Source organism: Protopterus annectens, chromosome 8.part0 (assembly GCF_019279795.1).
Source record: "Protopterus annectens isolate FY-2018-M chromosome 8.part0, PAN1.0, whole genome shotgun sequence".
NCBI lineage: Eukaryota > Metazoa > Chordata > Ceratodontiformes > Protopteridae > Protopterus > Protopterus annectens.
The window spans coordinates 1330282430-1330306612 of record NC_056741.1 but is presented as its reverse complement, the minus strand read 5'-3'; the positions used below and the strand labels follow the sequence as shown (position 1 = coordinate 1330306612).

General features: G+C 40.5%; 1 protein-coding gene across 1 annotated transcript in view; it reads left to right on the top strand.

Moving 5' to 3' along the window:
• The window catches only part of MPZL3 (myelin protein zero like 3), a 135380-nt gene extending 119229 nt beyond the window's left edge, over positions 1–16151 (top strand). The window contains exons 5-6 of the mRNA XM_044080876.1: positions 1657–1729; positions 14688–16151. Coding sequence (XP_043936811.1) covers positions 1657–1729; positions 14688–14765 — 151 coding nt within the window. The 3' untranslated portion in view covers positions 14766–16151. The remainder of the gene's footprint in view (positions 1–1656; positions 1730–14687) is intronic.
• Positions 16152–24183: the final 8032 nt, after the last annotated feature.

Sequence of the window (24183 nt, the reverse complement as noted above, 5' to 3'; positions counted from 1 at the left end):
AGTACCTCGTGGATTGGTCCTGGAACTTTTCCTCTTTGGCATTTAATTTTCTGAAGTCAAGGCCTGTGTCAAGGACCTCTGGCTGACCAAATGTGCAGACAATTGTAAATTAGGAGGAGTCCTAGAATTCCCAACTGAGACTAATGTTTCCAAGAAGGGCTGACACAGACAAATAACTTGTCAGAGCCATGGACTAAAACTGAATACAAATAAATCACTATGTTTTGTGTCATACAGGCTGAGGGAGGAGATCTGTTCTGGCATACAAGGCATTGTTAGACTCCAACCTGATGGACCTCCTGCACAGCCATAAAATAAACAGCACCAGAATTAACTGTTCTAAAGACTTAAACCTTTCCGGTGATATCTGTTCCTCCAGCAGGTCTTATTTGTATGTATCCCAGAGACTACACCTTCTCTGGAACAGGCTCCCCATCCATATTAAGCAGAGTTCCTCCTTAACCCAATTCAAGTGTAACTTGGACAATTGAATGGGGAACAGGAAATTCATCCCTGGTTTGGCACCTATGTCAGCTTGTACATGGTTCATCTCCCAGATTTCTGCTTCTAAATGTTTCATCTCCCAAGCCCTTGCTTACACTTATCAAGGGTACCAGAGTTTGTCAAAGAGTAGGGATGCATGGCTAGGCTTGAAAAGGCCTTAGTGGTTGTTAACCTAGTACACATCTATGAACTCCCCTTTAACAGCTGTAAGACTAACCTGATCTGTAAACACTTAACGATGGGGAGTTAAGGAGGACATCAGCACCCCCCTCCACACACACAAAAGGAATTACTTGTGAAATTTTTAGTGTAAATTTGCATTACAGAAATCCATATAAGCTTTTGAATTTGACAAGTACTCTTTTCTTTCATAAAAAAATGCACATATATGTGCTGTTGACTCTGAAGTGTGTGTGTGTGTGTGTGTGTGTGTGTGTGTGTGTGTGTGTGTGTGTGTGTGTGAGAGAGATATTGAAGAAAGGCTTGACAATTTGCTTCCATTCACTGCTTGCCTGGTAAGGTCTGTGGTGGTTGTTGGTTGCTCACTGTGTACGATGCAACTCAAGAGCACCAGACAGATGGATGCATGTATTCCTAACCTCTTTCTAGTTTTACCTTCATGTGGTATTTAGAAAAGTTAGGAGGTTTCTTATGCTTTTGGTTTTCTGCACATTTTTGCTGTACTCACAACGTTCAGTGTTTCTGTCTATTAAGCGGTAGAACCACCATTGTACTTTTTCCATTTTCAAAAATAAATATGGAATTGTGATAATATGCAGCACATAAAAAAGATGACATTAGTGGCTCATATTTATTTCAGTTCTGTACCGAATTTACTTATAATTATTTTATGTACATTATGTAGCACTAGACATACTGTATACCACCCAAGACTGTTGTCACCTTCATTGGTATAGTAATGCATGTGTCATACCTATGCTTGTGTACAAGATGGAGTTGTAAAGTAACCATAAAGCTTAGTTGGCCAAGTATGAAAAGTAGTTTAATTTAATTACTCTAGTAAAATCTCTTCCCTAACATTTTAACCGCAGGCAACACTTTTCCTATGAGTTCTCTATCTTGCTTCAGCTGCTGGATATGGTTCATTTAGTTTTTTTGTATTAATGCATCCCTATGTTCTTTGTGTTCCAGTTCCAATGCAATGTCTAATCAGAAATCTGGGCTTTCTGAGAAGATGTATCACTGTTGTGCCTCTTGCTTACAGGTACGTATTGTGGTGTTTTGCTGATCGAAAAAAGCCTTTGGCTCAAACTGTAAAGGTGTTGGCCTTTTAGAAGTGACCATTTTTATTACAGATGGCTGAAATTCCAAGCTGAGCAACAGTGTTACACATGGGTGACAAGGACACCTGTTCTCTGCTGTGTTGTAAGTCCACTGGTATGGTGAATGAAAGGAAAATAAAACATGAGTTCCAGCAGTTGTGTAACTAATGGTTACTGTGCTTAAAACAGCAACAGTCAAACAACAATTAAATACATCTTTCAGGGTTGTGACATATAATGTTGTCTTTTGCATATTTTTTTTAGAAATTGCCTGAGTTAAGGTTACTGTCCTGCATTACCATTGTTTTTAATTCCCTGCAAGTCTGTAAGTCAAAAATTTGTATTGTGTTTACTTTACATTTTTCAACTCAATTTCTGGTAATACTTTTCTTCTGTCAGGACAGTGAAAAGTGTTCATAGGTTGATACTAGGCTATCTGCCCTAGGGCATTTATAAGCCTATGCAGAGTGTGTTTGGCTTTCGCCACCCTTTTAGATTAGTTGACTGTGCCTCTGTATAGTAGGTCACAGAAGGTAGCCCTTTTAAGGTTAGTTTACTGTATCTCTGTTAAGCAGGGACACAGAAGAGATCCCAGGGGTAAACTTACGATCTCCCATCCACTCATCAAAATTCCTCTTGAAGAGGGTCAGTGAGGGGCTCTGCCTAACATGGGTTGGGATTTTGTTCCAGAGTGAGGGGAGCCTCTGGGATATGAATCTGTCCCTCCAGCATGTCCTATTTATTTCTGTGTTGAGGTTCAAGTCCCTGGAGCATGTAGCTCTAAGGGATTTGGATTTCCTGAGGTGGAGCATTCCATTAATTCTGGGTCGGACATGGCTTTATACGTCAGACACAGATCGCCTCTGAGTAGGCGGTACGCAACTGAGTAGAGCTGGAGTTTCTTTAGCCGAACTGCATAGGGCATCTGTTTGAGTCCCTTGATCCTCTTGGTGAGGTACTTTTGGGGTCTTTCCAGTTGCTGCAGGTGTCTGGTAAGGTACATCCCAAATGGGGCATTGTATTCAATTATGGGCCTGATTAGTGATGAGTAGAGGGGCACAATGACCTCTCTTGATCTAGATGTGAACCCTTTCGTGATAAGGTGGGCTATATAGAAGGTCTTTCTAACTACTTTGGCAACATGATTGTCAAAGGAGAGATTGCTATCTACTTGGGTCCCCAAGTCCCTAATTACTTCTTCCGTACTTAATGGATTACCACCTATGTGGTAATTTATGGGCACTTTGTTTTTCCCAAAGGGGATGACTATGCACTTTTTGGGATTTAGTTTTAGGCCATGGCTCTGGCACCAGTTTTCCGTCTCTGTGAGACCCTTTTGGAGGATGCTAATGTCAGTCGGCGAGTCAATTATGGCACCCAGTTTGCAGTCATCTGCGAACTTGGTCAGCCATAGTCTTCCCGTGTTAGCCTGTACCTCAGAGAAATATATACTGAACAAGAGAGGTCCCAGAACTGAGCCTTGTGGGATGCCACTTGTAACTGGTTTAGAGTCTGACATGGCACCTGCAATTCTGATCATGTGAGTTCTATCCCTGAGCCAGTTTGCAACCCATCTTGTGACATATGGGTTGATATTTAAGCTGGTGAGCTTATTTATGATGCCTGAGTGGGGTATTGTGTCAAAGGCTTTTGCGAGGTCCAGGTAGGCTGTGTGGACTACCTTCCCTTCATCTATGGCCTTGGTGACTGTTTCAAAGAAGCCGACCAGGTTCAAGAGGCAAGATCTGCCCTTAACAAAGCCAAATTGGGTAGGATCCAGTGTTTGGAGGTTCCCAATGTCTTTTTTTGAGTTCCATGATGATGCGCTTCATAGCTTTGCAGACCAGGCTAGTCAGGCTTATAGGACGATAGTTTCTGGGGTCCGTTATGGCACCACCTTTGTGGAGTGGGAGCACTGTTACTGTACCATTCCTTGGGTACATATCCTGTAGCAAGGCTGAGATTGAACAGTGACTTTATATGAGGGTTTAGTTCTTCTTGGAGCTCATGTAAGACGCAGCCCGGGACACCGTCTGGTCCCTTTGATGCTGTGTTCTTTGTTTTGGAGAGGGCAGCTCTCACCTGTGCATCTGTGATCTCGGGAAGGCTACACTCTGTTGGGCTAGACATTTGCTCTTTTGGGAAGGGGAGGGGGGGAGAAGTTTGCACTGAACCTTTCTGCCAGGATGTTGGCAATGTCTGTGGGTTCAGTGTATTTTTTGTCATTTTGCACCAACTCTGAGCATATCTGGGAGTTGCCTCCCAGGTTCCTGACATAACTAAAGAAGGCCTTGTGATTATCTTTAGTGTCTTGTGAAATTTTTCTTTCGAAGCTGGCCTTGGGTGTTTTTATGAGGGATCGTAGTTTCTTGCTAGTACTGATTAGAGACGCCTTCCCTTTTTGGGATTTTGCTCTATCATGTAGTAGCTTTCTCCTTTTGTTGTATAGCTTTTTTATGGCCGGGATCCACCAGACAGGTTTCCTGCCTTTGGAGGAGTGAGTCTTGGTTTTATTTCGGATAGCATGCTCCATGCATTCCTGTAGGTGTCCATAGAATGCTTTTGTAAAGGATTCTGCGTTTTGGGACGTATTTTCCACTGGCTCGAGGGCTTTGAAGGATTCCACCTCGGTTTTGAGAAGTGTGAAGTTTGCTTTTGAGAAGTTCTTCACCGTGGTTTCCTTGGCTGGGGGTGGGGACAGAATATGGATGTCCAGTGAGATTAGTTTATGGTCTGATCTTACCAATGAGGGGTATACCTCTGGTGTGGAACATAGAGACACCATGTTGGTGATGACCAGATCCAATATGTTTTCTCCTCTTGTGGGAGTGGTGACCAGTTGTTCCATAGCATTTGAGTTTATAAATTCTGGGAACCGTTGGGCGAGGGTGCTTGGGCTTGAGTAGTTTTCCCAATCAATGTTTGGGTAGTTGAAGTCACCCAATATAATGGTGTTTGGAGAGACCTTCATATTCTCCAGTGTTCTCAGTAAAGCAGAGTGGGGTTCCTGTGTTTGGGAGGGTGGTCTGTAGCAGGCTGCAAACTGAAAGGCAGTTTTGCCCAATGTTGCACATGGATGATCTCAGATGCTTTGTGCAGTGCCACTAACCTGGAGGTGTGGGCATCTTTGATAAATATGGATACTTCCCCTCCTTTTGTGGTTCGGTCCGGGTTTTGGGGCCAAAAAGCATGGTATGAAGTATAACCTGTTAGTGCTGGGGTGCTCTTGGGAACCTTGAACCAGGTTTCTGTTACTGCACAGATATTGATATTCTCCATACTGAGGAGAGTCTCTAGTGCGTGCATCTTGAGGTTTAGACTTCTGGCGTTGAGCAGCATTGCCCTTAGTTTTTTTTTCTTTGCGTTGTCTATGGAGGTGGGTTTGTCTTCTGAGCCTTGCCTAAAAAAGGCACTATGGGGGAGGAAAGAACCTTTGCCAGTATTCGAAAACCCAGGTGTGACAGGTGCAAGCCGTCCCTAGCGAAGCAATGTGGCTTGTCGAGCATGTCATCCCAGGCTGACAGACACTGGATCCCCTTTGAATGACACCAATACTTTAGCCAATTGTTAAAATTGATCATTTTGTCTTTATACTGTGATATCATTCTTGGTGAGGGCAAGATGCTACTCAAGGTCAGGGTCATACCGGCCTGGGCTACATGATCAGAGAGCTCCTCTATGTCTCTTTTCATGTAGTCCAGGGAGGTATGTCTCAGGTCATTCACACCAGCATGGACAATGACGGAGTCATATTTGTACTTGCTTTGGAGTGACCTGAGTGCTTGTGTTATGTGGCGGATCCTGGCACCCAACAGGCAGCTTACAGTGACCTTCTCCTTGTTCAGTCTGGTGAGTGGGACGTCAGTGTGTCTGACAATAGTCACCTATTACAAGTGTATTAGGTGTGTTGTTTAGCCTTAAGGGCTGTGACTGTGTGGCACACTGACTTTGTGAGCTATGTGCTACATGGGTATTGTTTCGTGGTAGGGGTTGCTTGGATGTCTGCTTTGGAGGTCTCTGCTGCTTAGGCAGATTTTTATTTAGAGCCTCCAAGTATGTTTTTGTGTGTTTGTGTTTGGTTTGCTGATGCGATAGGTCTATGTGAGACTGGATTTGTGGTGTGTGTGGTTACCTTCTCCTCCTGACTAGCTGTGCCGGTACTGGGTTGAGAGAGCTCAGCCTCCAGTTGGCTATATAGTTGCATCTCTCAAATATATTTGAGCTTGTTGGGAGGAGGAGAGGGTGGTCTGTATACATAAGGCAGTTGTAACATTGCCTCAAGATTTCCAGATTCACCAGCTGGACTGGAGAGTAAACCCGAAACTGACCTTTGGGCATGCCTGAATAATATAGGGAACTACTTATTGAATGATCAGAAAGAACCAAAAGGGAGCAAGTACTTAAAAGGAGTATAAGAGGGTGTAGTGCTTAAGTTTATTAGTGTTTACCTATTGAGATTACTTATACAAGCGAGTGCAGGGCTTTAGAATGACAATAGAGTGCTTATTTTGAGATTTAGAGCAGTTCTAAGGGAAAAAGTAAAGAACAGACTTTATGGAGCCGGGAATAGTTTAAACCTGTTTAAGCGGCGCTGCCCGATGTTGCTCTGTGCGCAAGACCACGCAAAAAGAGAGTTGCAAGGTTTTAAGACAGAGAGATCAAGGAGTTTGGAATTGACCCAAAATGGCCAATAAAACTACAGTTTCTAGGCAGTAACCACTCCTACATGGACAGGCAGGCTGCTCAGTGTAAACCACTGCCACTGGTGAACACAGAGACTTCCCTTTAGCCCAAGTAAGCACTGGCCTCCAAGAAACTTACAAACCGTTCAGAACAGCAACTCTGTAACTGAACTTTCTTTTAAATTATAGAAAGTGGAAAAATAGCAAGATTTTGTTGTTTTTGTTTAAGAATAGCAGAGACACACAAGTAGCAAACTAGTCAGAACAGTGCAATAAATGACCCCAACACGTGTGTGCTAGGTCAGAGGCAGGTAAAATGCAGTTTTAAGAAAAAATGATTTTAAATTAAGTGCAACCCAAAAAATGCAATAAACAGGCTCTAGGTATGTTCTAAATACTGTTTCTAACACAGATACCAACTTTTGCAAGCAAGAAAATGCCGAAAAGTAGGCGGCAATGCAGTTTTTCTAAGAAATAAATCAGAAGAAAATACTTTAAAATCTCAAAAGTGGCTCCCTTCTTCTCTCAGCGTTTTCTCCTCTTGGTAGGTGCTTCAACAACAACTATCAAGCCTGGAAAGTTGTGACTCACTTCAGTAACTTGGTCTTTTTTCATCATGATCAAATGAAATGTTCAAATTCTAAAACATCAATTAACCAAGCTGAAGTCTGTGACAGACCCAGCTCATTGAAGGACAATCAGGGAAAGACTTAACATTTCCCAAAAGTGTATTTTCTTCCCTGAAGGGGGTGGTTTAGGGCTACTGTCTGACAGCTGTTTCTTAATAGAGAATGGAGGTAGAGGTTATTGATAAACTTACTCATAGTGAGAAAGGTTACACTGGACCCCTTATAACATATGTATCATAGTATGATTATTATACGGCCTTGTTCTTACCCAGTTACATTACTGCAAGTGTCATATAAAATAGGCATGCCTGAAAAGATGCTTGAGGCCATCACTGTTCTTTGTCCTTAGACTAAGATTGTAACAGTTCTGTTCTATGGTATGACTTTGCTTCTTTCCCAAGGTAGTCTGCTGTTGACTTGTGTAGTAAGGTGGTACAGCCTGTTGTGATGCCAGTAGAAAGCTGTAACTTCTAAGGAGATAGCCCAATACATGATAGGTTAGTATGTATGAGTTTCAGTGCTTTGCAGGAACCCGTATATAGTAATCTGTATAACATTTTGTTGAACTGCATTAGATGAGTATTATGCAGCCAACAAAATGAAGCTGCAATGAAAACAATTCTGCAGTACATTCTAAATGAGTTAGATTGTGGGTGTGGGGCTTGGTAACCAGTCAGGATGCAATATTTACAACATCTATCAGTGAAGCCATTATATGCTTGGGGAGCTGTGGCGCAATATTTAATACTAGTGAGTTTGTCTGTCATGAAGTCTGCGCCACTAGGAAGTAATGTGGTCTTAATAGGTAATTTGTTAGTGTGAGAATGTGTTGTGCATGTGTGTTTACAAATAAAGATATGATTTGATAAAAAGAGGACCATCCTTCATGACAGCAGGACTAATAATACAGGCATTAGAGCTCCTTGGCGGATGAAACTTTTCCAGGCTGCTTTGGATCCCTCCGCATTCACATCATGCAACTTAGGAGCCCTGTCTCTCTAGATCTTCTGCAGTGCTGTTTGAGGCACATAAGAAAATAATCTGGACCAGCTACAGTGGATATAAAAAGTGGATATAAAAAAATGCCAGGTTTTTGTGATATAAAAAAATGAGACCACAGTAAATCATTTAAAAACTTTCTCACCTTTAATATGACATATAACCTGTACAATTCAATTGAAAAACAAACCAATCTGTTAGGGGAAAAATGGGAAAAATATAAAAAATAAAACACTTTCAATAAGCTAGTTGTATAAGTGTGCACACCCTTAAACTAATACTTTGCTGAAGCACCTTTTGATTTAATTACAGCAGTCAGTCTTTTTGGATAGGAGTCTATCAGCATGGCACATCTTGACTTGGCAATATTTGCTCACTCTTCCTTGCAAAAGCACTCCAAATCTGTCAGATTGTATGGGCATCTCTTGTACACAGCCCTCTTCAGGTCACCCCACAGATTTTCTATTGGATTTAGGTCTGTGATCTGGCTGGGCCATTCCAGAACTTTAATTTTCTTCTGGTGAAGCCATTCTTTTGTTGATTTGGATGTATTTGTGGGGTCATTGCCATATTGAAAGGTGAAATTCCTCTTTATCTTCAGCTTTCTAACAGATGCCTGAAGGTTTTGGGACAAAAGTGACTGGTATTTAGAACTGTTCATAATTCCCCTCCACCTTGACTAAACGCCCAGTTCCAGCTGAAGAAAAGCCACCCCAAAGCATGATACTGCCACCACTGTGCTTCAGCATAGGGATGGTGTTTTTTGGTGATGTGAAGTGTTTATTTTTGCACCAAACATACCTTTTGGAATTGTGGCCAAAAAGTTTAACCTTGGTCTCATCAGACCATTACATATTTTCCCACATGCTTTTGGGAGACTTGATGTATTGTTTTGCAAATTTTAGCCAGGCCTGGATGTTTTTCTGTGCAAGAAAAGTAAGAGAGAAAAGAAAAGTCTTGCAACCGTACCTCATAGTCCAGACATATGGAGAATATGGGAGATTGTTGTCATATAGTATGCAACCAGTGCTTGCCAGAAATTCCTGCAGCTCCTTCAGTGTTGCTGTAGGTCTCTTGGCAGCCTCCCTGACCAGTTTTCGTTTTATCATCAATTTTGGAGGGACGTCCAGTTCTTTGCAATGTCACTGTTGTCCCATATTTTCTCCACTTTTTGATGACTGTCTTCACTGTGTTCCATGGTATATCCAATGTTGTGGAAATTTTTTGTACCCTTCTCCTGACTGATACCTTTCAACAATGAGATCCCTTTGATGCTTTGTAAGCTGTCTGCGAACCATGGCTTTTGTTGTAGCAGGCAACTGAGTAAATGTAAGAAAAATCCTACTAGGATAGCTGAACTTTATTTGGGGTTAATCAGAGTCTCTTTAATTGATGGTAAGTGTGTACCCAAGAAGACTGAATGCTGTAATTAAATCAAAAGGTGCTTCAACAAAGTATTACTTTAATGGTGTGCTCACTTATGCAACCAGCTTATTGTACATTTTTTTTATTTTTTTCCTTAACAGATTTGTTTTTTCAATTGAATTGTACAGGTTATAGGTAACGTTAAAGGTGGCAAAAGTTTTGAAATGATTTATTGTGGTCTCATTTTTTTATATCCCAAAAAGCTGGCTTTTTAACAGGGGTACGCACACTTTTTATATCCACTGTACATAAAAAGTAGTTGATAGAGAGTATGTTGCAGAAGAGGGGCCTTCTACTTTTTTTTTTAAGTTTCCTCATATCCGTTATAAGACAGCATTTACATCTTCAGTGAGATTCAAAATGTTTGGATTCCACCACACATTCCAGTTCATACTGCCATTAGATTCTAATCCTTTCCTTTCTCAAATCACCAAAAGACTGCTAATTTTCAGACTGAGACGCACCATTTTTTAGACTGAGAGACGTGAGGCCTGGTTGCTGAAATCTGCCTTCCTGCTGTGAAGTGGCATGTGTTTTGGTTGAACTATTGCCATTTCAGTTAGAAGGGTGATCCATTGTTGTCTTGCCAAGTATGGGGGTAGACGTATAGTGATGTGATCTTGTTTTCCTGGAAAGCTTTTTCTTGCCCATAATGCACTGAGAGGGTGCAGCTGATGAGATTGCAGTGCCGTATTCCGTAATGTCAGATCGTAGTCCCTTTCACTTAGAACAGAAGTAGTGAGACGAACTAAGTTTGAAAATCCTCAGTAAATGTGTCAATGTTTTGCATCAACTCTTGCATTTGTGTTTCTTACATATGTTTCACCACCTATGAAAAGTTTTTGAAAAGAGATCTAGAAGTAACAGAACTCAACTCAACCTTTTACAGACGTGATAGTTTCTGAGTTTCAGTTCTATATTCCTTCCCCAAGTCAACCAGAGTGTTACATTTTTTGGTTTGCAAAGCTCAGCTAATTCGTGAGTTTGATCTCTTTGATTATCAGGTTTATTCATCTTCAGGCTATAAAAGGTTTAACAGGTTTACATCCCCATGAAAGGGGAATAATGCAGCTTTTTATGAGAACACAGAATCAGAGTTGTGAATTTTGAGCCTGAATAACTTTATGATGATAGTAGGTGTGAAATAACGAAAAGAGTTACAGCTACCTTGCTGCATTTTGTTTTCCTTAACAAATGTTTTTGGATATGATGTGCATTGTGATGCAATAGTAGGGCAGACAAATTCCTAATGAAACTATCATGAGATTTCAGTCAACCTCAACATTGTGTGCACTGAGAAAGCAGACTAGGATATAGATGCCACAGAGTGGGAGAAACTGCCAAGTCATGCATTTTTGCTGTTATGAAAGTATAGGGGTTATCCTGAAATAGTAATAATAACACCAATTTGTTAAATAGGTTGGCCCACTGGACACAGCCCCTTTTCAGGGGCAAATAGGGAGAGATTTCTAGTCAAGTGACTTGCTCAAGGTCACACAGTAGGTAATAAAATCTTGTGCTACAGGAACTATACCTCCTAGCCTTAACCCTGCATGCCAACTGTAACAATGAAAGCATTCTCTTGAGATAAAGAAGTGTTGCATTTAGGGCACAGTTGTCTTTTTAATAATATCTGTTTCAGTGAGATTTTATATCAATGATTCAGAATGTACTTTTTATTTTTGACAGCTTTTGAAATATTATTGCTTTAAATCTCACACAGTCTTGACTATATATGTCTGTTTTTAATATGAGTTATGTTTTGCCTATTTTATTATGTATAGTACCTAGACAAGAGACTTCTAGCAAAGACCATAAGCAGTTGAATGATTTTAATAAATTATAGACCCTACTCTGGAGAACCCTGTAGATGATGATTCTGATGGGATGGGAACATATCCATTTTGGGTAATCGCATTTTTTTCTTTTAACATGAAAAATAAACTTTTATTCAGTTTTCACTTGTGGAAGAATGAGATTTTCTGCTGGAAAGATAGAATGGTCTGAGTTATTTGCTTCACATTTATCATGCCCAAGTCTACAAAACTGATTTGATGCAACCTCCTTATTTATTGATAACTCGCATGCAGAAATGCAATGATACAGTCTGAAAGAGCTACTGTTCCTGGGACTGGTCTGAAATCTCTTAGGGCCAGTTGGATAGCCAGCATTTCTGAGGTTTGTATGTTATTCCATATGGGATAGAGTCTGCAGACCTTGGATCTTGAAGTCCTGGAGATGTAGCCCCCCCCCCCCTCCCCCAGCATACTTGGAGGAGTCTTGTTGGAGTTTCTAGTTCAGAATCGGAGTTAAACAAAACTGCTCTAAGCTTCAGTCTGTAATTCCTTAACAAGGGTTGGTAATGAACTAAGAGCATCTTCTAAAGGCTGTGAACTGTTTCCAAAGAGTGTGGCGGCACCACTGTACTTTCCTTGTATAGATATACATGTCTGTGTAGGGATATATATATATATGTGTGTGTGTGTGTGTGTATGTATATGTATATATATATAAAACACTTCACAACACAAAATACTTATAACCGACAGATTGGTTCGGTTGCAATAAAGGCTGTCTTCCCCAATAAATAGTTTTTCAGTTACAATCACCACCAAAGCTCCACCATGTGAAAATAATTCCTGAATAATCACCATCAATAGCTCCACAAGGGAAATTCTTTTATTTTGAATAAAATACAGTTGAAAAGAAACGATTTAGCGCTTTCGTCTCCCACCGGAGACCTCTTCAGAATCGTAGGTTTAGTCTTACATCAGAAGACTTCTTCAGAACAATTTCGCAATGCTGAATTCTTAATTATATACACTTCAGTAATTGATATTAACACCATACGATTTACTTGATCAAGTGAATCGTATGGTGTTAATTAATATCAATTACTGAAGTGTATATAATTAAGAATTCAGCATTGTGAAATTGTTCTGAAGAAGTCTTCTGATGTAAGACTAAACCTACGTTAACTGTTTGTGGTTAATTTCAATAAATGTGGTATTTGTAGTATTGGAATCTGGTTCACCATGGTCTTTCTTCGTAGTGGGTGACGGTCCTTAAGAATGAGTGGCTACAGCCTTTGTGATTTGAAATAAAAAATACATCCCTGGGATTCTACCTGTGTCCCTGCTAGACAGGGGCATTGGGTGCTGATTTGTCAATGCAAGGGCTAAACTCTTTGCTAGGCTTATAAGGGCTTCAGGGCCAATAGCCTAGTAACTTCCTATGATCCTAATTGGCTTTTGATCCAATTTAGGCATGCTTTTTTTTTTTTTTTTTTTTTTTTTTTGTTATGACATGCAGGATGTGTTAAAGGAGGCTAGAAATCCTGCTACAAGTCAAGTCCTATTCAGCCAAATGGAAAAGATTCTCTAATTAGTGCCATAAAAGAGAACCGGATCCATCCCAAGCAGGTGCTCTTCTGCTTCTTCATTACCTGTGAATAGCTCAGCTTAGGTCTACTGTACACTTCTGTAAAGGTATACCTTTAAGCTAAATCAACTCTTTTGCCTTTGGACTCTCCGTTATTATTTCAAGTAATTTTTAGAAGGGAGTTTCAATGTTAGACTACCTAGAAAACAAGTGGCACTTCCTTGGGATCTTAATTTTGCATTCAAGAAGTTAACTGTCTCTCCTTTTGAACCTGCAGCCAGTTTTTCTTTAAAATGGTGCTAGCTGGGAATGGTTGAAAAGTGAAGGGTATAATATTAGATTAGGTTGGGGTAATGAGGGTGGGAGGAGAGTTTTATTTAGTAAGAGGGAGTATTGAGTTTATCAAATGTGAGTTGGATCTTGGTGGATATATTATCTGGGTTGTTGCTGGTTGTTGGGTGTGGGAGTAGTTATTTGGATGGGGTGTAGTAGTTTATTTATGGAAGACCAAAATAGCTTGATTGTTTCAGTGTGTTGACTTAATGTTGGTGAAATAAGATTTTTTTTTGTCACGGTTTAACTTTTTTTGCAAGATTTCTTCAGTATTTAAAGTGTCGGTAGTTGGATTTACTTTAAACTAGATCATTTATCGCCCTGTGTGCTTTCCTGAACCCAAAAACATAGGGGAGCAATTCCTTCATTCTTTGGATGTCCAAAGACAGTTAAGATTTTGCCTGAACCAGGGGTAAAGATTGTAGAAAAGCTAGCTGGCTTTTTTTTTCCTTTAATGGAAAAAACACTGTATCTAAACATGTCATTTCCACGTGGCTGTCTCAAGGTTATCCAGTTGTGTTAGTCTTACCATGGTAAAAGCCCCTCCTCAAAAAGTCAAAGCTCAGCTGTGGCTACTTCTAATGCTTTTTTGAAAGGGGTAGACTCTAGGTCTGGCCTAGAGGCTGCTACTTGGTCATCAGTGCACACTTTTGCTAGGCATTAGAAGATAGGCTCAGTTTTCAGAGCTTGATTTGGTTTTGCTAAAGCTGTTCTACATGGATTTCAAGACACTGGCCCTTTTCCAGCCATCCTTTCTTCCTTAGCTATGGCAAGCTTTTCATATAGTTATGGCTACTGCCCCCGTAGTCCAATAAATAATGAAGGTTGTGTAAGTTAGCTTACTATAGCAGTAGCTGTTCAAAGAGATCACTTTTGCAGTATTAATATCCTCCTATTCTTTCCTTCCTTCCTTCCTATTCTTCCCAGGCTAGGGTCGGGTACCCTACTTTGATTTTGTCTTTCTGGCATCACATTTCATTCAGTGTTTGATTTGACTAAAATTACTTCAGAGCTTCAGACTTCAGAATACTTTTTGGGCAAGAGGGCTGTTATTTTTGGTGTACCTGTACTTCCCTCTTATACTAGCACGTAATCTTATGCTTAGAGGTGGATATGCAATCTGGAAGTAAGATTCCCAAAGCTTTGTAGATTGCATGGAAGTGCAGTACCATTAGCAGGATACTTCCTGTATAGTTGTAGCTACTGCAACAGTGATTTATTTGAACATCTGTTATGATGATTTAACTTGCACAACTGTACTTGTTTATTCAAAGGAATCATTAAAGATTAGCGTAGAAGGGAGTGAAAATCAGTACAGTTTGCTTTCTGCATTGCTATTACTATCTCTTTTTGATGTTTACATTTCGATTACTTTTTGTTTTAGCTGTATCTCTGATCCCAAATGGGAACCACTGATTCTGTTTCAGAGCAGTTTTCTTTCTGTTTTTCAGGATTCTGATGATGAACAAGAGACTGAAGCGGAGGATTATGAGAGGGCAAGGCTTGCTTCGGACTCTCATGTAAAATAACAGCAGATTTGCCCAGAGATGCCTAGCACTAGCTCAAGTGGGTGGGTCTTTGGGAAAGGGCTGTTGATGGCATGTCTGTATTACAGTAAGACTCTGCAGTACTGTGTAGAACTGAACCGTGGATTAGCAGTATGCATAAGCTCCAGGTACAGGAAATTGATGACTGTTGCCGTGGGTTAATGGGGTATGCCATAGCATTCACAAACTGCCAGAATGGCTCCTGACTTGAAATCTTGCTATCCTGAATCCTAAATTGACTGTGATTTAATTATATGCTGCTTGAAGGTGGTGAATTTATTCAATATTTCTAGAAAAAAAGGAATTGTTATGTATTTTATTAGTTTTTGCCTTTTTTTTTTTTTTACATTCAAATATTTTGGATACTTTTGTGGATCAGTGAACTCTACTTTTCATTAGCTTTGTCATCTTTCCATGTTTTTTTCTGAACTATCTGGAAACTGGAACAATTGTCCCATAGTCTGGAAAACACTTCAAACTCTGATATTCTATTTAACAAATCAAACAGAATACTGGTGTTTGTTTAAATTAAGTTGCTGAACTGAAATTTTTAAACGAAAAGCATAGCTGATGCGATGGAGTCAGGTGAAAAATAAGCCATACTGCCTCCTGTGATGTGACAAATTATGTCATAAAATGGGCGATGGAGGAGAGGGAAGGGAAAAGGGAGGGGGATTGCTGGAGTTCAACCACACCCCTGGCGTCACATCTATGTCTGGGTTCAACCACAGCAAAAGGTGGCAAGTCTACTTTTCATCTATAAATGAAATATGTTAACACACTGTAATTTAATGGAACTTTTGTTTTTAAAATGTTTATCAAAAGTGAACAAGACTGATAAGTGTATAACTGGAAGTAGCTGCTTTTGTGCATTGTCATCTGTGCAGTAATTGTACATTTTGCCCAAGCTCCAAATGATCAAATGAGATTGCTCAAAGGGGTGAAATCCTCATTGTTTTCAGGTGAAGTCATGTTGGAGTTTTTATATAAAGTAGGGTGTGTGCGTGTGGCACTTCTCCTTGAAAGTTAGTTAATCTGCAGGGTGATAATCCCTGCATGTGTACATAGTACATCTGTTAGAGATATTTCTGAGTAAATCTTGTTGCTGTTGATGTGAATACTGACCTTTGAACTGATGATGATGATGATTTAGAGCAGATTTGTTAAGAGGGCATCACAAATTAAACATCTTTCACAGCTCCAGGTAGGAGACGGGGCCAAATTTGTGTATTTATTGAATAAATGTACCTGTTTTTTTGCCTGTAACTTTATGGCTAATACATGTGTTTTTATAAAATCATACATTGTAAACATATTTGTTAATAATGTTTTCAGTTTTTTTTTAAATTAAAAATATTTAACTCTTAACTGAAATTGAGATTATTTTTCCAGCTAACTAAACTGTTTGCAAATAGGTAGTTACATATTGCACAATAGTTGCAAAGGTTGCATGCCATTATGTGACATATTTTTTTTAATACTCTTTTATGGAAGCTTCCATTGCTTCAACAGTCCTGAAGTGAACTCTGTACAAAGGAAGGATAACTGAGACTGAAGAAACATTTTAGTGTCCACTGGACTTCCTTATCAGTGTTGGATGAACACAACCTGGGGCTTAACTTCATGAAAAGAAGCCCAGTTCAGCACCTCAAGACTAAAAACATGGTGATGGGGCCCACTTGTTAAGGCCACTGCATGTAATAATTATGCAAGTTATGGAGAGACTGGGGCCCTCCTCTGACCAACAACAAGAAAATTGGTATTGTATGGGTAGCAGTGAGAAAAATGTGGTGCAATAGTCAACAAAGATATATGTATATTATACTGCTGAAAGTTAGGGAGCACGTAATCTGAGTTCATAATTTGAAAAGTAGTGTAGCATCAGGGAGAACTACAACCAGGAATGCTGGATGTCAAAAATCAAACAAAACATAGCAATAATTATGAAAATGTACCTCAGGCTCCTGATGTGAAAGATGAATTATTTTAAGAAAATACTGGAGCCTATCCTGGCTGACAGTGACAGATGTAGTCAGAAGGCTAAGTGGGTAGTCTAGAAACAAATAGAAGTAGTTATGGTTAAAGTACGAGATCCATTCTACTAGTATGAACAGTATCAACCAGATGTGTTCATCAATTTCTTGTGAGGAGAAAACTGAACGGATCAGGAATCTCCTCCGCAGAAAGAAATAGTATATGTTATAAATGCTGCATTTCTGTACTGAAATGTTGCAGTGAACCTGCAACTGGCTTTTTTTTTTTTTTTTGAAATAGTTTAGGCCTGGATGATAAAAGGAGATACACAAGGAATCTAACGAACATTCTAAATAAATAGATGAATGCTCAGAGTGGAATCTGGAATATTCTATTGAATTTCTAATTGCTCGTTTGCACTGGGTCAATGGTAATACAGATTGTGCCCTTGACAGTTACAATGTAAGTAATTCAGGGGTGTTCATGTAGAATTGTGAAGGCCTTTGTGTGGTTCACTTGATATGACAGTACCAATGGAAGCAAATGTAAGTAAGAAGATGTACAAGGAGAGGTTCACCTCATGTGACAGTACCTGTGGAAGCAGATGTTAAGTAAGGAAGTGCACCGGGTGAAGCATAAATATATAGATTTGTTGCTAGTAACAGGTACTAGATAAACTGGTGGCGTCTGGTGAACAAGGAGAGTAACAAAACCATGGAACTGAATAAAGTGAGCTGTAAAGTTCAAGGATTTGTAGAGGGCAGTCTAGTCTATTTATTTTTTTCCAGCACTTCAGTGTTTCGGAATACTGAAATTTCGATAATATGGTCTTGGCCGTATAACGTTTGGTATTTCGGTATACTGAAGTGAAACCATATATATCTATATACAAATAATATCATTTTTTTGGAAATAATCCCACCTTGATTCTGAAAAATAAGGAGGGTGGAAATGCCTGGATACATTGGGTTAAACACCTGAAGACAGATTTCTTTTACCGAATAGGCAGGGGGGCAGCTCCATGAATTCAGATTGTGGGTTCATAGGTACTTACTGGGTTATTGATCTGTGGTGATCTTGAAGTCTAGCTTTACATTCCATTGGTAGTTTTTATACTTTATATTTTGTATATGGATAACCCAGAGGCGGGCAGAACAAGGATATGTTGGTACATTTACTTGTTGCTCATATCCACGAGGTTCATAGGTAGGTACTAGGCTATTGGCCCTAGGGCCCATACAAGCCTCGCCAAAAAATGTACCCTGGCTTTCGCCATCCAAGAAAATTATTTTCCTGTGCCCCTGTCAAGCAGAGCCACAAAAGTGATTCCCCGGGATGAATTTCCCATCCAATCATCAAGATTTTTCTTGGAGTGCCAATGAGGAGCTTTGTTTGACATAGGTAGTCTGTTCCAGAGTATGGGAAGTCTCTGGGACAGGAATCTATCCCTCCAGCATGTTCTGTTTATTGTGGTGACAAGGTTAAGGTCCCTAGAGCATGTAGCTTGGAGGGATTGAGATTTCTTTAAGTGGAGCATGTCCAACAGCTCTGGGTTTGACATAGCTTTGTATGTTAGGCAGAGATCGCTGAGTAGGTGATATGCGATGGAGTAAAACTGTAGTTTTTTGAGACTGTCTGCATAGGGCATCTGTTTGAGGCCAGTAATCCTCTTTGTGAGGTATTTCTGTGGTCTTTCCAGTTGTTGTAGATGTCTTGTGAGGTACATACCAAAAGGGGCGTTGTACTCTATAATGGGTCTAATAAGTGATGAGTAGAGGGGAACAATGACCTCTTTTTTTTTTTTTCTGGATGAGAATCCTTTTGTGATGAGATGAGCCACATAGAAGGATTTCCTGACCACTGTGGCGATGTGATTATCAAAGGAGAGACTACTGTCCACCTGTGTCCCAAGGTCTCATCACATTTTCAGCATTAAGTAGACTACCAGCTATGTGGTAGTTCATGGGTACAGAGTTTTTACCAAAGGGGATGACAATACACTTTTTAGCATTGAGCTTCAGGCCATGGCTTTGACACCAGGTACCTGTCTCAGTGAGGCCCTTTTGTAGTTTGTCCACATCGGTAGGAGTTTTGATTATGGCTCTTAGTTTGCAGTCATCTGCAAACTTTGTTAGCCAAAGACCTTCTGTGTTGGCCTGCACTTCAGAGAAGTAGATACCAAACAGGAGAGGACCCAGGACTGAACCCTGTAGTGCTCCACTTGTCACTGGTCTGATGTCGGATTTGGAATGCGCTACTTTCACAATGTGGGTTCTGTCCATGAGCCAGTTGGCAACCCATCTTGTGACATAGGGATTTATACCTAGTTTAGTGAGCTTATCTATAATTCCAGAGTGGGGGATGGTGTCGAAAACCTTGGCGAGATCTAGATAAGCTGTGTGAACCATTTTACCCTCATCTATGGCTTTGGTGACTGCTTCAAAGAAGTCAATCAGGTTTAGGAGACATGATCTGCCTTTTACAAATCCAAACTGAGTAGGGTCCAGAGTTTGGAGATTACCAATGTCTTTGTTTACGAGGTCCATGATGATACGTTCCATGGCTTTGCAGACCAGGCTCGTAAGGCTAATGGGGCGGTAGTTCCCGGGGTCCATCATGGCTCCCCCTTTGTGGAGTGGGATAACTGTCGTGGTGCGCCATTCAGTGGGTACAAAGCCTGAGGTGAGGCTATGATTGAACATGGTACTTAGGTAGGGTGCCAGTTCATTCTGTAGTTCGTGTAGAACGCAGCCTGGGATATTGTCAGGTCCCATTGGCTTTGGAGAGTGTGTTTTTGACCTGTGCAGCCGTGATTATAGGAACTTTGCATTCTTCCGGTATAGAGATGGGCCCTCTAGGGGGTGAGAGGGGGGTAAAGTTAGCACTGAACCTATCTGCTAGGATGTTGGCAGTATCGGTTGGTTCTGTATATTTAGTGCCATTATGCTGTAACTCAGAGCAGATCTGAGTGTTCCCATTTAGATTCTTGACCTAGCTATAGAATGCTTTATGGTTGTCTTTAGAGTCAGTGGCAATTTTGTTTTCGTAACTAGCTTTGGAGGATTTTATGAGGGATCTCAGCTTCTTACTGAGGTTGACCAGGGAGTTCCTCCAGTCATGGAATTTTACTCTTTTTTGCAACAGTTTCTTTCCTCTATTGTAGAGTTTGTTTATGGCAGAGGACCACCAGATTGGCTTCCTTTTTTTGGAGGATAACATCTTGGTCTTATTAGGGATAGCATGATTCATGCACTTGTGTAAGTGCTTATAAAGTGCATTTGTGTAGGATTCGGCAGTCATACCTCTATTGTCCGTCTGCATGGATGTCATGAAGTTTGCCTCTTCTGTCTTAAGAAATGTGAAGTTGGCTTTTGAGAAGTTTTTTACGATGGTTTCCTAATTGGGGCTGGAGGTGGGATGTGGATGTCTAGGCTGATTAGCTTGTGGTCGGATCTGACCAACGAGGAATTGACCTTTGGTGTGGAACACCAGTTTCCCATGTTGGTAATGACCAGGTCTAGGATATTGCTGCCCCTGGTGGGGATGTGAATAAGTTGATCCAAGGCGTTGGAATTTATGAATTCTAGAAAACGTTGAGCAAAGGAGTTGGTACATGAGTAGTTTTCCCAGTTAATGGTGGGGTAGTTGAAATCGCCCATTATTAGGGTGTTGGGTTGTACCCTAATACTTTCCAGTGTATCAAGAAATGAGGAGTGTGAATCCTGGGGCATGGTGGGGGGTCTGTAGCAAGCTACAATTTGGATTGTGGTCTTGCCTAGAGTTAGTTGCACTTGGATAATCTCGGATGCATTATGCTGTGCAACTAGCCTGGAGGTGTGGATATCCTTAATGAATATGGACACAACTCCGCCTTTAGTGCTTCTTTCTGGGTTAGGTGGCCGAAAGGTGTGGTATGAATTGAAGCCTGGTAATGTAGTGGTGCTCTCTGGAGCTTTGAATCAGGTCTCTGTCACTGCACAGATGTCAGTGTTCTCCATTTTAAGGAGTGCCTCGAGTGAGTGCATTTTGAGATTTAGACTTCTAGCATTGAGTAGCATTACCCTCAGAGTTTGCTTGCTTGTACCTGTTACAGTGGTGAATTTGTCATTTGAACCTTGCCTAAAAAAGGCACTATAGGGGTTGCAAGAGTCTTAGCCAGTATCCGGAATCCTTAGGGCGACAGGTGAATGCCATCTCTGGCAAATCATCGTGGACTGTCGATCATGTCGTCCCAGGCAGACAAATACTGGATCCCCTTAGAATGACACCAGAAGCTTAGCCAATTGTTGAAGTCAATCATTTTGTCCTTGTACAGTGGCATCTTTCTGGGTGATGGCAGGATGCTACTCAGGGTTAGGGTCGTACCTGCCTGGGATACAAAATCGGAGAGCTCCTGCATATCTCTTTTCATGTAGTCCAGGGAGGTACGTCTTGGGTCATTCACACCAACATGGACAATGACAGTGTCATATTTGTACTTGTTGTGGAGTGACCTGAGTGCATGCGTTATGTGATGGATCCTGGCACCTGACAGGCAGCTGACAGCAACTTTCTCCTTGTTTAGTCTAGTGAGTGGAACATCAGTGTACCTGACTATAGAGTCACCTATGACTAGAATGTTTGGTACGTTGTTATGCCTTATGCCTTATGGGCTGTGGTTGAGTGGCACACTGAGTTTGTGGGCTATGTGTCATTTGGGTTGTGTTGGGGGGGTGGAGTTTGCTTGCATTTATGCTTTGGATATCCATGATGCTTGGGCAGGTTTTTATTGAGAGCCTCCGCGAATGTAGGTGTGTGTTTTGTGTTTCTGTGTGTGTTTTGGTGGTGTAGGTTTTGAGGGACTATGAGATGAGTGTGATGTGGTGCAAGTGTTTACCTTCTCCTCTTGACTGTCTAGTCCAGTCTTGGGTGAAGAGAGCTTTGCTTCCAGTTTGGCTATATAAGTGCATCTCTCACAGGTTGTAGTGTTGGGTGGTAGGAGGAGAGGGTTGTCTGTGTACATGAGGCAATTGCTGCATTGCCCCAAGATGCCCAGATTCATCAGGTAGACAGGAGAAATCACTGGGAGCTGACCCTTAGACATGCCTGGATAATTGCTTATTTAGTAAGTACTAAAAACTGCTTTCCACTAGACAAGTGAGGAAAGTTGAGTGCTGTAGTAATTTGAAGCTTATGTAGTGCTTACAATGAGTTCTGAACAAGTGCTGAGTTCAAAGAAACAGATTTGAGTGCTGAAACTAGAAAACTGGCTATTTATAAGGAAAAAACTAAGCTAGAAGGCTTCCCTTCAACACAGAAGGGCGTGGGGACTCAGAAGCCTACAAACAGTCTATACCACTTAACAGGAAAGGCAGGAAACGAGCTTAAATTTTTTTTTCTGTTTCCCAGATGCTCTCTTTGTACACAGTAGGAGTGCCTGAAATCAGAATATGATCTCACTGCACTCAGTTGAGTGAGCAAATGAGATGGGCCCAGAAGGAGTATCCAAACACAAATTTACAAGAGGGGCGGGCAGTTTCAAGGCCACTAAGATTAACACCAAAACAAAAACCAGGTGGGTGGGACTAACTGAAGAGCAGAGTCAAAACTTCCAGTTCAGTTAATATTCCTGCAACACAGTTAAATCAATTTAAATACTGTATTTTTTGAAAAAAGTGCAGATAAAGGTACTTAAATTCTCTTATACGTCCAGTTGAATACAGCTAGATCTTAGCCGGCCAAATCTGAGGTTTTTAAGCAGAAAATATTTCACTCTGTACCACTTAAATAGGCAAGGACAGGAAATCAAAGAATGTGGCTACCCCCACAGCTGCAATTACTAACAAATAATAAAATTCAGCAAGCACTGACTGAAGAGCAGAGTCAAAACTTCCAGTTCAGTTAATATTCCTGCAACACAGTTAAATCAATTTAAATACTGTATTTAACTTGGAATGAATTTGCAGCTTTCCATCCATTCATCCAAATTACACTCGTATAGAGTAAGAGAAGTACCTCACTTTATGTGGAGTGGAAGACTGTTCCATAGATGAGGAATTCTCTGTGATCCATACACATCGCTCCTATATGTTCTGTTTATATTGGAGAAAAGACTGAGATCCCTTCAGCAGGTGCTCATGCTACCACTAGATTTGTAAATGTGTAAAAGGTCTGTAAAGACAGGGTCTGTTGAGGCTCTATACATGAGGCAGAGATCACCTATTAGTAGCCTGTACGATACTGAAGTGGGGCAAGGATTTGAGGTGACCTGTTTAGTTTTTGTGATTCAGACCCTTCAATTTTTTTAGTGCGAAAGTATTGTTTGCTCCAGTTGTGACAAGGATATATTGGTGCAGAAGAAGAACAGTCTTCTCCAAGAACGCCCATATCAGCTTGTTAGTTAACACCAAACTGAAACATCAAAGTTGGTGCTGAGAAATACGAAAGGTCAGAGCCAATAGTAATGTTTTGCTCTAAGAAAGGCACTGACATTAAGGAAAAGCAGTACTGAATCCCAGTATCAAAGATGGTGTCATTGGACACTGGGTCATATCTGAGAATAAAACAGTAAACTTTCAGTTAACCAGAACTCAAGCAACCAGCAAAAAAATGTTGAAGAAATACAGTACAATTTTCATGTGTTGCACTTTCTGCTATTCCCCCCACAGAAACATACCTTACGTTTTTAGTGTTTTAAAAAGGAAGATGGGCATAAATTCCCTCTCTCTCCAACCTAAGAACAAGTCAAACCAAACAAATAGTATAGGGTACAGTATTAGTCAGGCCTATTTTTAATAGTAACTCTCAAGCAACCAGAAACTACAGTTATCTGGCATCTACCAATCCCCATGGGTGCCGGTTAACTGAGAGTTTACTGTAGTTACCTCAGAAAAATATCAGTATCAGCGCCAATGAATAACTAGTGCTGAAGAAGATTAAAGTCAAGATGGTCAATTAGTTTCTTTGTGATCAGCAGTAATTATGGACATTGGCTTCTTATACTGATTTTCTACTTGTCGTAGCTGTACTACTACTACTGTTATTATTATTAATAATAATAACAGTGATGGCGATTAGTGGGCTCGGCAAATCTCCCCATATGTTTGTAAAACATTTAAAGTTCAGTGATTTGCTCAATTTGTCCATGGAGATTAGATATTTAAAAGCATCTTTTCTTAGGAGTCATCCATCATGATTAGCTTGGGCCTGTGTCCAATGGATTGAGGAAAAGGATTAGTCATGTCACATACAAAAGTTATATATTTACATTAATGATGTGTAGATCCAGGTCCATATTCGTTTACAACCCACCCTCTTTTACAAAGTCTCTTCAAAGAGGTTTTCTGTCTGGCATTACATCTAACTTGTTTTACTTGACCATGGACCTAATGAGATCTGAAGAAGGGGCCTTATGCACAGGCCTATGAATAAAGAGAAGGAATTTTGC